We start from the raw sequence: 15751 nt of genomic DNA, 5'->3' as shown, positions 1-15751 counted from the left end.
GCTCTTCTCCACAGAAGGCCACCAGCAACCGGTATTCCGCAACACACTATTGCTTAAACATGGAAGCTCCATTTAGCAGATGAAGCTATCATCCTTGAGTTTAACACACCATTTCCCTTCTCATTAAATGTCAGTATCATAGGTCAACACTGAATTTGTCCAAAGTTTTCAGTGCACACAATTCATTCAGCATCACCGTCAACAGTCGCATGCAACTCAATCCTACTTGAACCAAACTCAACAAGTAGTTCGTATCACTGTGTGAATCCAGTCCTAAAAGAGTATTTTAAGTTTTTAATCAAATCAATGCTCAGGATCTGCAAAAAAGAATCCAATCAACAAATCCACACCACTTTTGCTGCTGATCTTCTACAATTTTGTTTTTATTAAATTTCCACAGTTAATATAAGAAACCCTCAAATTTTGACCTACTTATTCAAAGCTATCCACCTGTCTCCCTGCAAAAAGATAAAACAAAGAAATGTTCATGGTGACAGTGGCCATGTACAGACATAACACTAAACCTTGATGTTAAGAATGAGCCTAGCCTACACTGTTTGTGTTTACCAGCTCCATCTGGTACACTGGCTGATGCTCTACCTGCTTGCGCACTGTCTCGCCAGAGTGGTACATGCTCTGGTTATCTTCCGCTTGGACTACTGCAATGCACTCTATGTGGGGCTACCTTTGAAGATGACGCAGAAGCTACAATTAATCTAGAATGTGGCTGCTAGGCTGGTGACTGGGAGTGGCCACCAGGAACATAAAACACCAGTCCTAAAAGATCTACATTGGTTCCCAGTATGTTTCCAAGCACAATTCACAATGCTGTTCATAAGATTGTGTTTCCACATTTGATTAACCAGAAGTTGTGGCATTGCCCAAACCCTGATAAACTGTGGTTAATCTGAATTATGGTTTGTCTGAAATAATTCAGTTTCACACAGCTGGCTTGCTTCAACAAAATATACCTAAGATTAGCCACAGTTCTGAGTTCTGATACAATCCTAAACTGTAGTTAATATAGGAAATGTCAGTTTCACACAATGGTTTATGAAGCTGGCTTGCTTCAACACAATATACTTAAGATTAGCCACAATTTAAAGTTCTGATGGAATGCCAAACTATGGTTAATCAAAACTGGAAAACAAAAGCTTCTAACATCCTTTGGGGATGGAAAGTGGAAGCATGCAAGGCAATGGGGATGCTAGCCTTTTGTGATCAGCCCCAATGCAGTCAGCGAGTTCAAGTAAGCATAGACATAAGAAATACCTTCACTGAGGATGTCAGGGAGTATATCTCCTGGATCTTGTGCAATGGCCGACCTCCTATAGACCATGTGACTCCTCCCTCTCTCTTCATCCATTTGTTTCCCTTTCTCCAGTGGCTCAATGAAATATTCATCTTCACCCACTCTGATCATTCCAGCCTAGGCAGAAAGAGGAAAAGAAGTAAGAAGACACCGACATGTGAAGAATCCATCTTCCAGATTTGTCATGATAATAAATTGTCGTTGGGATCATTCAATTGTCAACCACCGAATGCAGTACAGTCATACCTCTTGTTACGTTCGGTTCAGGTTACGTGTTTCCAGGTTGCATACCGCGGCAACCCGGAAGTACCAGAAAGGGTTATTTCAGGGTTTCGCCTCACATGCATGCACAGATGCACAAAATGACATTATGTGCATGCACAGAAGCGGCAAATCGTGACCCGCGTATGCGCAGATGTGGGTTGCGTTCCTTTCAGGTTGCGAACGGGGCTCTGGAATGGATCTCGTTCGCAACCAGACGTACCACTGTACAAAACAAGGATGGAAGACCTAACCTTATGCTTGGATGAGAGGTACAGAAATCCTGTTTGAATTGCTCTGCAGAGGAGTATGGAAATGTTAAGGGACAAACACAAGTTGGAGTGTGTGCATCTACAAACTGGCCATCAACTGTTTCCCTGTAATGGGTGCAGATGCAGCAGGACTCCAGTTGGAGTCAGTCTACCCCTGAACTACTGGGTCTGGGCAATTGGGGAACAGGCATAGCTCAGTGGCAGAACATCTGCCTTGCATGTAGAAAGTCTCAGGTTTAATCCCCGGATTTTCCAGGTAGGGTTGGGACAGAAATCCTGAAATCCTGTAGGGGCAATATAGAACTAGATGGACCAGTGGTTTGGCTCAGTTTAAGGCAGTTTCCAAGGACGCAGGTGGCGCTGTGGGTTAAACCACAGAGCCTAGGACTTGCTGATCAGAAGGTCAGCGGTTCAAATCACCGTGACGGGGTGAGCTCCTGTTGCTCGGTCCCTGCTCCTGCCAACCTAGCAGTTCGAAAGCACGTCAAAGTGCAAGTAAATCAATAGGTACCATTCTGGCGGGAAGGTAAATGGCATTTCTGTGCGCTGCTCTGGTTCGCCAGAAGTGGCTTAGTCATGCTGGCCACATGACCTGGAAGCTGTACGCCGGCTGCCTCAGCCAATAAAGCGAGATGAGCGCTGCAACCCCAGAGTCGGCTACGACTGGACCTAATGGTCAGGGGCCCCTTTACCTTTAAGGCAGTTTCCAATGTCCAGTGTTCGGGTACCCAATGTACTAAGTGCTATGGGGGAATATGAATTTGAATCTGGATCTTCCCACTCCTGATCCATCATGAAAACCACACTGTCTTGAATAGTTGGGGGGGGGGGGGAATAGGAGCAGCAGCAGCAGCAGCCCCATGGCAGAGGGGAGCTAATAAATTAAACAGCAATGAAAAATTGTAGAGAGACATTGCAGAATCCTGTGGGATTTATGTTGGAATGCTTAGGACCGGTGTTTAAAAGTTATTCAACACAACTTCAAAGTTGTGGTTACTTAGAACGCCTCTGCCCCGAAGCCATTCAAATGTTGGCCGTGGTGAGAGAAGGCAGTGGGGGAAGGGGCAGTAAATGGAGAAGCACATCCTAGCCAGGTAAAAACCAAGGAAAGCATGTCCACTAGAGGGTTTGGCTGGGTAAGGGAAGTGGCCTGGGGAGATTCCTGAGAGCCAGATAGAGAGGCTTGGAGGACCACATTCAATTCCCCAGCCCTAGTCTATAGGATTGTAGGAATAGCTCCTCAGCTACTTGGTTGCTGGAAGGGAGAACATGTGAGCTTTTGGGGCTGATGAGCCTTTGCCTTTGGCTGCATTACTGTTATCGATTTACCATAGAGTAAGTGCAAGTAGATAAATAGGTACCGCTCTGGTGGGAAGGTAAACGGCGTTTCCGTGCGCTGCTCTGGTTTCGCCAGAAGCGGCTTAGTCATGCTGGCCACATGACCTGGAAAAACTGTCTGTGGACAAACGCCGGCTCCCTCAGCCAGTAAAGCGAGATGAGCACCACAACCCCAGAGTCGTTCATGACTGAACTTAACTGTCAGGGGTCCTTTACCTTTTATTAGCCTCGTTGAATTCAATGGGACTTACTTTTGAGTAGACATGCTGTCTATCCACCCCCACTTTGTACTCCTTTCCAGGGCCGGATTTAGGTTTGATGAGGCCCTAAGCTACTGAAGGTAATGGGGCCCTTTAAATGTGATATTTTAGGGAACAGGCTAGCAGGCGTGGCCCATTACTTACATCATAGAAGCCTACACAACACAAAACACTGTTGCTGTATGTAGGTTTTATTTTATTTTATTTTTATCTTATATTTTGGAAATGTACATCCAGGGGTTTTTTTTTCCTTTGATTTTTGGGGGGGCCCTAAGCTATAGCTTGTTTAGCTTATACATAAATCCGGCACTGCTCCTTTCAAGGAAAGAAGTCAGGGATTGGAATATTTCGTATAAATATCTGTTTTGATTATTCTTGCTCCTTGAAAAGTTATGTGCGGGGTTTTTTTAGGCTAATGCGCAGCTCCATCAAAACACGCAAGACATTCTTAAGGCAGGAATCACCTGACAGTGGTTCTCCAGGATCACTGGCACAGACATTTCCCAAATCTGCTACAGAAGATCCTTTTCACTGGGATATGGCAGAACTGAAGTGCAATGCAGAGCATCCACTCTGCCTCTGAATGGCCCCTTTCCTCAACAATAACCATTGGGATATTTAAGTTCAAATAAGTCCATTTCAGGATCACACCCTCATTTTTCCCTTTCCGTATGGCCAAGAAGCATTATTAGGTTGGCAACCTAGCAGCCTCCTGGCAAGTGAATGGATTGCTTTCTTGCCATTTGAAATGGAGGGGGGGCGGACAGAGAGAGTTTGTGCCTACAGTTGCTATGCTCATGACGTAAGAGTCTATCTTGGCACTCCCACGTTTGTTTAAATATCCCGTTTTCAATGCTTTCAGCTTGGAAGTATTCAAAGGAAAGAAAATAAAAGAAAGGAGGCCCAAAACAGCCTTTTCCCCCAGCAGGTTCCTCTTCCATTTTTCTATTTTACAGCGAAAGATGGGGTGGGTGGTAAGATAGATGGTGACATTATTCATGAAAGGTTAACAGGGGGGGATATTTTCAAAAACAAGTTGTTGGCGTTGGGTAAATAGAGAAGTGATGGGTAAATTTTAGCTTCTATCAGTTCCTAATTTTTCCAATATTAAGTTCAGTTCTCCATATACAGTCATACCTTGGGTTACAGCCACTTGAGGTTGCATTTTTTGGGGTTGCAGACCGCTGAAACCCGGAAGTACCAGAATGGGTTACTTCTGGGTTTCGGCAGTTGCGCATGCGCAGAAGCACCAAATCACGCTTTGTTCATGCGCAGAAGCACCAAATCTCAACCTGCACGTGCGCAGACGTGCAGACATGGGTTGCGAACGCTGTGGGTTGTGAACGTGCATCCCGCACGGATCACGTTCACAACTTGAGCGTCCACTGTATCCTCATTTGTTTGTATGAATGTTTAGGAAGGTGGACAAGATGATAAAGGGTCTAGAAGCCAAGCTTCATGAGGAATGGTTTAGAGAACTGAGTATGTTTAGCCTGGATAAGACTGGATAAGACTTAGCCTGGATGAGACTCAGAGGAGATATGATAGCTATCTTCAAATATCTGAAGGCCTGTCACATGGCAGATAGAGAAAGCTTGTTTTCTCTTGCTCTGGAGGGGAGGACCCGATCCAATGCATTCAAAGGAGACTCCAACTAAGCATTAGGAAGAACTTTCTGATGGTAAGAACTGGCTCCTTCAGAAGGTGGTGGAGTCTTTTTCATTGGGAGTTTTTAATCAAAGGTTGGATGGCCCTATCTATCGTGCATGATTTAGTTGAGATCCCTGTATTGCAGGGGGTGACCCTCAGGGTACCTTCCAACTCTACAATTCTAAGATTCTATGATTTCATGACTGATATCTATCTGCTTGTCTATCTATCATCTATCCGTCTATCTCTCATGTATCCATCCCAGATGAAAATTCATCAGCAGGTCAATTTCTTCTAATATGCACATTTTTTTTGTATGCAATTTTGCATCATAGAAACATTATTGCACAGCTGTGTCCTCTATTATAATGCATTTCTGCAAATTACTATCACTAGCATATGCATTTATATGCAGGCTTTCCTCCAGCATAAGCATTTTTGTACATATTACTGGGCTTGATATGTATGCATTTTTGCCTAATATAAACTTTTGTTTGTTTGTTTTTGCAAAGGAAAATACGATGCATCTTTGTTAGGTTACAGTCACTAATATATGCATCTATAAGGCACACTTTACCCCAGTGTATGCATTTATGCTATATGGCTGGAGGACTGCTTTGCAAAATTCAGACAGTGTGAATTGCAAAAGATGACTGTGCTTCATTTCACATATTGTTTCACAAAGTGCAAATGAGGTAAGTCCACATTTAAATGAAAACTTAATTGAATTTCTCTGCCATTCCTAACCATATGGCATTTCTGGATGCACAGTTCAACACTCGGTTTTAATTGCTTTGCAGTTCTACTCTCTTAAGGTCAAAAGGTGCACAGGAATTCAGGTGTGGTGTTACCAGCACCAGGCAACGTGGTAATACAATCTCCCCCCTGACTGGATAAGCAATCACTTACTCTACTCAGTTCAGCAGGGGGGGGGGGAGAATTGGCTTCCTTCCTAATTGCCTCTTTACTGTGAAGTCAGTCAGGGCCTACTCCTGTTTCAACATAATAATCAATGGGTAGAGTTGCCTCTAGGCAGGATCCCTCCCTCTGCAGTGCTTTCTCGCCTTCTAAAATGTCCCCTGCCCAGATTTTCAGTGACCTGGTGCTCTCAAACTTTGTCCTTATCTTACCCCACTAATGCTGCAATCCTGAACACACTTTGTAGGGAATAGGTCTCATCAAGCTCAACATGAATTATTGCTGCATGAACGTGCATTGGAATGTTCTGTTAACTGCCACTGAATTTAGCAATATTTCATTCAGAGTAAATATGCTGAGGGCTGTGCATATATTGATATACTAAGGGGGAAATTATTTGAACTAAGAAAAAAAAAGCTGCCTTATGCTGAAACCCATACCCACTTCATTCCAGACTCTCTCTCTCTCTCTCTCTCTCTCTCTCTCTCTGTGTGTGTGTGTGTGTGTGGCGGATTGAGCAAAGGTGTTAATCTCCATTGTCTCTGCAATCCAAGCCACCTTTGTACTGGACTGCAGTGGTAACTTAAAGGTAAAGGTAAAGGGACCCCTGACCATTAGGTCCAGTCGCGGATGACCCTGGGGTTGCGGCGCTCGTCTTGCTTTATTGGCCAAGGGAGCCGGTGTACAGCTTCCGGGTCATGTGGCCAACATGACTAAGCTGCTTCTGGCGAACCAGAGCAGCACATGGAAACGGTGTTTACCTTCCCGCCGGAGCGGTACCTGTTTATCTACTTGCACTTTGACATGCTTTCGAACTGCTAGGTGGTTACTTAGAGTTGCCATATTTCAAACAGTAAAAACCAGGACACCCCAAAGTTGCTGAGCTTTTTTAAGAAGACACCTAAATTGTTGGTTGTTTCCGCCCCCCAAAAGAATGCCAAAAAAAGCCACCGTTTTTCGACTACCACCTGCAGAACTGATGCCAAGGCCACTCTACCAATTCAGGCCTCTTTCTTTTGAAGGTCTGCTTGGACTTTTGGAAGATCAGAGCCAATAGCGAGCCCCTTTGAAATATATTACCCAAACCAGAGTTATCCTTTGAAATTTACCCTTCTCTGAATTTTGCGACTCAGTGCGCCAATGAATGCATACAAAAATGAATATGTTGGGGAAAACGTTTGCATTAAAATTGCAGCTATTCTTAAAAAATAACACAGAAAAACACATCATATTGAGAAATATTGCTTGCAAAAATGTACATATTGAAACTGCACATGGAAATGTCTTTGTTATGAGAACTTAAACGCCAGTGAATTTTCTGTAGAAATGTGGAGAACTGAATTTAAGGCTGGAAACTTGAGAATCTGAAACTGACAGAGTCATCCATCCCTACCTGGCATGCAAGGTGGGTTGGGGATGGGGGCAGTTTTGTTAACAAGCAGAAATCCACTAAGACACGAAGTCAAACGTCCAGCTGTGCTCACCTCTCAGATACATCTGGGTGTGAGTTTCAAGGGAGGGAGAATTGCTATGGCCACAGCAGCCAAGAAGCTTGCGGTTACCTGGAAAAGACTCGTTGGTATTTTAAGTTCCAAATATATCCAACACCCAGGGTGTACCGGCTTCTGAAACCCTGAGACTGAATGGGGAATCTGCTGTCATGCTCTACATGTTTCTATTTGCATTTGGCTGCTCACATTCCTTAACACAAACAGAAATAGCAGGCATCCAAAACCAAACACTCATCCCAGTATTAAAAGCCCTAACAATCAAGTGCCACATTCAAGAGGCTGTACTTCATCATAGAGCAGTGATGGGGGAGAATTCCGGGCTGGTTTGCATTTTCATGTGAAATGACCTAATTTGAAGTTCCTGATATAATACGTGGAGTGCAGCTGTCCTTGGACGTTCATGCTTCTCCAAAGTGTGTGATGCAGTTCTCCAACCGAAGAAAAGGTGCAGATTAGGACAAAATGAGAATAAAATGAATCTATTGGTGAAAACAAGAGCAATACTGGGGAGAACTGCTTGCAAAAAAAGGTGGATATTTGGCAAAATTGCCCGCACATGGGAGACATGCTCTCTGATGAATTTTCAGGATGGTGGTGGTGTTGATGATTTTGAAAAACAATTGGATGTGCAAGTGGGTCAAAGTGCACTATTCCTATTCCTCATCAGTCCAGCAGCTTTCAGACAGGTCAGAATAAATGGGGCTCAGTCACTGATCTTGAGGTCAATTCTGCAGAATTCTCTCCTGGGCTGAGATTAGAAAACCCCTTCCCTGTTGAATTTCAGGTGCTCAGATTCATAAAATCTGAAGGAAGGGACCACAAGGGTCATCTAGTCCAACCTTCTGCAATGGAGGAATCCCCCCAATGTGTGGGTCAAACCCATAACCCTTAGATTAAGAGTCTTATGTTCTACGGACTGAGCCATCTGGCTCAATGAAGACCTTTCTAGTCCAGCAGGCAATTTTAAGGAAGCGCTTTGCTTTCGTTATTAATTTCAGTTGATCTTATTCAATGCGTGTGTTTAAAAATAAAAATAAATGGGTATACCACTTCAAAGCTTTAGTGATTAAGTTGCATATTAATAGCTTAAGAGAAACAAACAAAGGGGGCCAGGGATTTGTCGCTGATCTTGTTCTCAATGAAGAGAGGAAGTATGAACATTTTCCTGGGGTTTGGCCACCCCTTGGGCTCTTTTGTTTGAAGCCATGGCAAAGTCTGGAAGACGCTGCGTGGCTAATCTACGGTTAAGCCAGCCTTTTCTGCTGCAGGAGTGGATGGGACCCTGCCTTGATCCATGCTAATGAAATTAAACAGCCTTCTCCACTAAGCCCCATGGCACTGAGGAGCTATTAATTAAGAACAACCATCTGTTGCTTTGTTCCAATGCTAGGCTGAGGAGAGGAGGCGGAGGAGGCTAATTATTTGATTATATGTGCTGACTCCACAAATGCGCTATTTAGATAGACATGCAGCGTCACGGGGCATTATCTGGATCGGCGCTGTACGGCCCAGAGGGCAAATTCAAAAGCATGAATGTCGTGTTGGCCTGGATATAAGCCACACTTTCCCCCCCAAATTCCAACTGTGAAAAAGTGCAGCTTATATTCAGAGCCTATCCAGATCAAGCCTATCTATTCTTAAGGAAATCTGTTCTGAGTGCTCACTGGAAGGACAGATCCTGAAGCTGAGGCTCCAATACTTTGGCCACCTCATGAGAAGAGAAGACTCCCTGGAAAAGACCCTCATGTTGGGAAAGATGGAGGGCACAAGGAGAAAGATCGACAGAGGACGAGATGGTTGGACAGCGTTCTCGAAGCTACCAGCATGAGTTTGACCAAACTGTGGGAGGCAGTGGAAGACAGGAGTGCCTGGCGTGCTCTGGTCCATGGGGTGACGAAGCGCTGGACACAACTAAACGACTAAACAATAACATATTCGGAGCCGAGCACCGGCACTGGCTTGGAGATGGGAGTGCCAAGCGCCAGCTGCCCCCTGTTCAGGGTGGTAGTGATGGGAGGCTGGCCGCACCCGCAAGTAAGCCTTGAATTTTAAAGGTGTGGCTTATTTGCGGGTGAGGCTTATAGTCAGGTCAACATGGTATGTTAACACTGTAGCTTACGCTGATACCTGTAAGAAAGTTAGCTCAACTTTTGTTCAATGTCCCAATGTGGCATTCGCACACCAGGCCGCACAGGTCAGCCAGGGCCACATCCTGCCAGGCCTCCTCTGCCTCTCAAGATTGAGATGGCTGAGCCCTGTCCCAGTGGTCATTGGGGAGGCTGTAGAGAGTTGTTCCACCTGCTAGGGAAGGACAAATACATGAATTTTGGTTTCACTTTTTTCTCATTTTTCCAATCTTAAATTCAGTTCTCCACATTCAAAATCACTTCATTTTTATTTATTTTTAAAAAATGCACCTGGGCCCCCCCCCCCGCTAAATCCTCACACAAATTCATAAGCATTTTTGTGTGATTTTCCATCCTCCATCAATTTATTTGTATGCCGCTTTTCCATAGAAAACCATGATCAAGGCAGCTCACAACATGAAAAAAATACATAATGACAGACATAACGTGTGTAGCCATAATCAAGAAATAAAACATCAAAAAGTACACAACCAAATTAAACAATTTCTACATAGATCGTAATAAGATCTAAAATGAAGATACAAAAATTAATAGCATTAACAGCAACACACACACACACCCCACCCTCAAGCAAACCCTGCTAAACAACATCCCAGCCCAAGAGTGTGTTTAGCAGCTTCAGCTTTTGTAGCTGGAGTCAGTCAAGGCCCTGCCCTCTCTGGGAAAGGTCTGCAAGGCTGGAAGCCAAGGTGCAGATTTGTGGAGCACAAATGTCAATAAATGTCTATGCTTGTCCTCAAACGGTAGCATATACATAGCACTTCCTGCTCCAACTATTTCTCCTAATATATACAATGGTACATCTGGATGCGAATAGGATTCGTTCCAGAGCCCCGTTCTCATCCTGAAGCGAACGTAACACGTGACTGCGCGACTGCGCGTGTGCGGGTCACGTTTCGCCGCTTCCGCGCATGCGCTGACATAATTTTGAGCGTCTGCGCATGCACGAGCAGCAAAACCCGGAAGTAACGCGCTCCGTTACTTCCGGGTCGCTGTGGAGCGCAACCTGAAAATATTCATCCTGAAGCTACTTCAACCCAAGGCATGACTGTATATGTTTGTGTACACAATAAATATGTGTATGTCTATAGATTTGCTTCATCTGCACATTTTCCCTGTGTTTCAGTTCGCATATTGTTTCAGAAAGTGCAAAATTAAGCAGGATCCTCTTTAAATATGATCTGGATCCGGTTTCTCCTCCATCCTTAAAGTGCCCCTCCCCAAAGGTATTACCACCTTACAGCTTTCGCAGTTTTACGGGCATTCCGTTCTGAAAGAGATCCTGCAGCTTCCCACGGAATCTTTTCTATTCCAGCTGCCATTCTCATTATTCAAATGGGCACATTTGCAAGGGCATCACACACACACACACACACACACACACACACACACACACTCTGCTTTGGACAATTGCAAGCGGCTGATGGGAGCTCTGCTTTGCCATTCGCTAAATAGAAGCGCCACTGAAATAAGGATCAAGAGTTCTGTGTTTCATCTGTCTAATAGCCGAGAGCCAGCCAAGCAGACAGTCTCCGCTTGCCAAGACAAACACAGGAGACCTGGCTGGAGGGAGGTGCACATGGGTTGTGGGGGAGAGGAGAGGGGGTGCAGTTTGTGGAGACAACTCTCCAGTCTTTAACTTCTTAAAGAGTTGACATAAAACGTGCTTTTATAGCTACGATGTTGCCATGTCTTTAAAAAACACATCTCCAGGCACCGAAGAGACACAGCCACCTTTCACCCTCTCTGTTAGTTTAAGGTGTGTTGGGTTCAATGACTGTGCAAAACTTGCGTCACGAAATACCTGCCACATGCTTTTTTAAGTCCAGGGATGAAAAACGTTCAGAACCGCACACCGAACACTGGCCAATTTACTGGGAAAGCGGGGGGAATGAAAGCTAAGAGGAGCCAATGATGCCCACATCGCTTTCCCCTTTGGCTGCTCCCGCCCGACATCCAAACACATCTGCAGTAAAAGTTATTATGGATTTCCTACTTCCATAGCTACGGGGATAAGGTGTCAGTGGAACTTGGGGTTGGTGATTTTTAGTGGGATCCATACTTCTGAGACCACGACTCGGTGGTAGAGCACTTGCCTTAATGGCAGAAGGTTCTGTTTTCAACCCTGGCAGCTCTGAGGCTGGAAAAGGCACCCTGTCTGGAACCCTAGAGAACCACTGCCAGTCCGTTTGGACAATTCCAAGCTAGATGGACAGAGAGTCTGACTCAGCATAAAGCAGGTCCCTGGGCTCCTATGTTCTTTCAAGAGTTGGAAGTTTCTCCACGTAACAAATTAGAGAATCGCGAAGGGGGATTTTTACTGTGTTTAGAAATTGTTTCATCATCACCTTCAGAAAAGTGAGTGGCGTTGGGAACGCAATGCATGGTATTTTTGTAACGGTTCTCTTTCTTGCATGCAAGCTTGTCGACTCTGTGGGCGGAAGACATGGAAAAGGCAAATTCCATGCTAGGGATCATTAGGAAAGGAATTGCAAGCAAAGTTGCCAGTATCATTGTGCCATTAAACAGATCTACAGTGAGACCACATTTGAAGTATTGTGTACAGTTATGGCCACCTCACAGTTTTCTGTGTCACTATGCCATTTTCTTAAGGACACTATGGTTTTCCCAGTAGTGATGTATGGAAGTGAGAGCTGGACAATAAAGAAGGCTGATCGCCGAAGAATTGATGCTTTTGAATTACGGTGCTGGAGGAGACTCTTGAGAGTCCCATGGACTGCAAGAAAATCAAACCTATCCATTCTGAAGGAAATCAGCCCTGAGTGCTCACTGGAAGGACAGATCCTGAAGCTGAGGCTCCAATACTTTGGCCAACTCATGAGAAGAAAAGACTCCCTGAAAAAGACCCTGATGCTGGGAAAGATTGAGGGCAGAAGGAGAAAGGGACAACAGAGGACGAGAGGATGGGGCAGTCTTCTCAAAGCTACTAACATGAGTTTGACGAAACTGTGGGAGGCAGTGGAAGACAGGAGTGCCTGGCGTGCTCTGGTCCATGGGGTCACGAAGAGTCGGATATGACTAAATGACTAAACAACAACAATGGTCACCTCACTTCGAAATGGATATGGAAGAGTTGGCAAAAGTTCAGAAAAGGACAATCAGCATAAGGCTGAAGTGTTAGGTGTCGGGAACATGGCCCCCCAGAGCGCAGAGGAAGAGTCAGCCTCAGAAATTGAGCTAAGCAAGCAAGGAGCCGACTGCAGCTGAGACCTGTTTGTCAGAGTTTAGAGAGGACAACCCGGCCCCCCTCCTTCCCAGGGAAGAAGCTGTTAGCTCCCAAGGAGAGGAGGAGTTGGAAGTCGGCCCGAGTGTTGCCAGGCAACTAGCAGATAAGTCAGTGTCTGAGGCTGTGTCTTCTGGGAGTGGTGAGGAAACGGGCCAGCCGTTCAGTCCCCATACTAAGATACTGGAGAAGCTCAGAGAACAATGGAAGGGAAGGAGAAGAAAGGCGGTATTTTGGCGTTCTTTCTGTTGGAGGAGGGACGATGAGTCAGACTGAGCAACTACGGTTAATGAGAGCACGTGGAAGCCATGCTCTGGATTTGTTTTTTCTTCTTGTTGTAAATAAACTTGTATAAAACTGACAGAGAGTCGTTGCAGCTTATCAGGCTGCTTGCCTGCCAGAGATCGTTATATAAGGGACTTCTTAGTTCAAGAAGAGGCAAGTAAGAGGCTAACTTATAATCATATATAATAATAAAAATCATTTATTATTTATACCCCGCCCATCTGGTTGGGTTTCCCCAGGCACTCTGGGTGGCTTCCAACAAAGTATTAAAATACAGTGGTCTGTTAAACATTAAAAGCTTCCCTAAAGAGGGCTGTCTTCAGGTGTCTTCTAAAAGTCTGGTAGTTCTTCTTCTCTTTGACATCTGGTGGGAGGGCAGGTGCCACCACTGAGAAGGCCCTCTGCCTGGTTCCCTGTAACTTGGCTTCTCGCAGCCAGAAGGCCCTCGGCGCTGGACCTCAGTGTCCGGGCAGAACGATGGGGGTAGAGACGCTCCTTCAGGTATACTGGACCAATGCCATTTAGGGCTTTAAAGGTCAGCATCAACACTTTGAATTGTGCTCGGAAACCAATGTATTATAGTGCTTTATAAAATTATGCATGGAAAAAGAGAAAATGGATAGAGAAAGGGTTTTCTTCCTCTCTCATAACACTAGAACTCTTGGGCATCAATAAAGTGAATGGTGGAAGATTCAGGACAGATGAAATAAAGTACTTTTTCATGCAGCTCATAGTCGAATGATGGAGGCAGTGATGGTCACCAACCTGGATGGCTTTCAATTCTTGGAGGAGAGGTTTATCAATGGCTTGGCAATCCCACACAGTGAAGGAGAAGAGAACTTGTCCTTCTAGTCCTGGAGAAACAGGAGATTGCTTCTCTTTCTTGGGGCAACATCAGCACCAAACCCTGGGTTGGACTTGTCTTGCCTGCAATTCCTAAGCACTGCAGGCTATTTCAGTATGCTGCAAGCAGTGACCTCAGTCACAGAGGATTCAAGAAGCAGATGCCACCTTTTGGTAACAAAAGCAAAAATCCAGAAGGAAAATTACTTGTCAATCTGCCCAGTACTGTGTTGTTTCTAGGTTTCTCTCTTTTTTTCCCAAAAAGAGAAAAAAAAGTATCGCCAAGGACAGAAGGTGTGATTCAACAACAGTTCAACAACAGTTCCAAAACACATAACTAAAGCACCACCCACTTTGCGTTTGTTAAATTAATCACCCGCCACACTCTCCAACCCACCATCTCTTTGCAGTTCAGATTTACCTTGGGTTAAGAACTTACCTTGGGTTAAGAACTTAATTTGTTCTGGAGGTCCATTCTTAACCTGAAACTGTTCTTAACCTGAGGTACCACTTTAACTAATGTGGCCTCCTGCTGCTGCCGCGCCGCCACCACACGATTTCTGTTTTTATCCTGAAGTAAAGTTCTTAACCTGAGGTATTATTTCTGGGTTAGCAGAGTCTGTAACCTGAAGCGTCTGTAACCTGAGGTACCACTGTATTGTGATCTCCCTGCCACCCCCCAAAAAGCAGGGCCTACCTTCATGAGGCACTCAGCAAAGGCTGGGCAATATAAGAACCACTTGGACAGATTCCCTCGCCCACCCACCTTTGTACATGGTAAAGTTCTGATGCACAAAGAGCTACCATCAGACATTGAGCACAGGCTGCGCAGGTCTGGTCAAACGAAGAGCCAGGGAAGTCTTGCCTTAGCTCAGTGGTAGAGCATCCAGCTCACATGCAGAAGGTCCCAAGTTCAATTCCCAACATATCCAGGCAAGACTGTAAAAAACTCCGGCATAGAATTCCAGAGATCCACTGCCTGCCAGCGTAGACAATATAAATCTAGATGGGTTTGACTCTGTATGTGTCCCTCAGACAGGTGGTACAATCCCTTTCTACCTGCCTCTTCCCTATAAACTGCAGCTGCACACATGGGAGGGACAATCAGCTCATCAGCCAGATGGACGGGGTATAAATAATAAAATTATTATTATTATTATTATTATTAGCTACTGCCAATCCACAGTGACCATGATCTGGGTGGCTGTAGTGCATTCTAGACTGGCTAAGAATTATACAAGTTTTTATTTTACTTTATTTTTATTTTTTTAGTATTAAGTTGTGTTTGACCCACCCTAGTAACACCATGTGTATGGTAAGCTATAAATGCAAATAAATAAATATTGAGACCTTCCCTCTCTTCCCACACCTCAATAGATCACCCCCAACTAGGAATGGAAATACTGTAGCTGTCAATTTTCGTTTCCCTTTGTTTTGGTTTTTTTAGTTCTGCACATCAGTTCATTTTGTTGTTGTTTTTTGTTTTGTTTAAAAGGCCCTCATAAAAATCTATCCGAATTTAATGCAAATTTCTGCATAAAATTGTGCCCAATGTACAGATTCTTGCAAAGCAATTTTTCCCAGTGTGCACATTTTTTACATGATTATATAAAGCATTTTGTATGTTTATTTCCACGAACATATGTGCATTTTATGCACACTCTTTATGCGTTTTTGTACTCATTGCTGGACTGGAGATCTGCGGTGCAT

At 44.6% G+C, this 15751-nt stretch overlaps 1 protein-coding gene across 1 annotated transcript in view; it reads right to left on the bottom strand.

Moving 5' to 3' along the window:
• The window catches only part of ADAMTS3 (ADAM metallopeptidase with thrombospondin type 1 motif 3), a 132723-nt gene that overhangs the window by 88288 nt on the left and 28684 nt on the right, over positions 1 to 15751 (bottom strand). The window contains exon 4 of the mRNA XM_028744059.2: positions 1273 to 1429. Coding sequence (XP_028599892.2) covers positions 1273 to 1429 — 157 coding nt within the window. The remainder of the gene's footprint in view (positions 1 to 1272; positions 1430 to 15751) is intronic.

Source organism: Podarcis muralis, chromosome 9, assembly GCF_964188315.1.
Source record: "Podarcis muralis chromosome 9, rPodMur119.hap1.1, whole genome shotgun sequence".
Lineage (NCBI taxonomy): Eukaryota > Metazoa > Chordata > Lepidosauria > Squamata > Lacertidae > Podarcis > Podarcis muralis.
The sequence above is the reverse complement of the archived record's forward strand: the minus strand, read 5'-3'. Positions and strand labels throughout refer to the sequence as shown.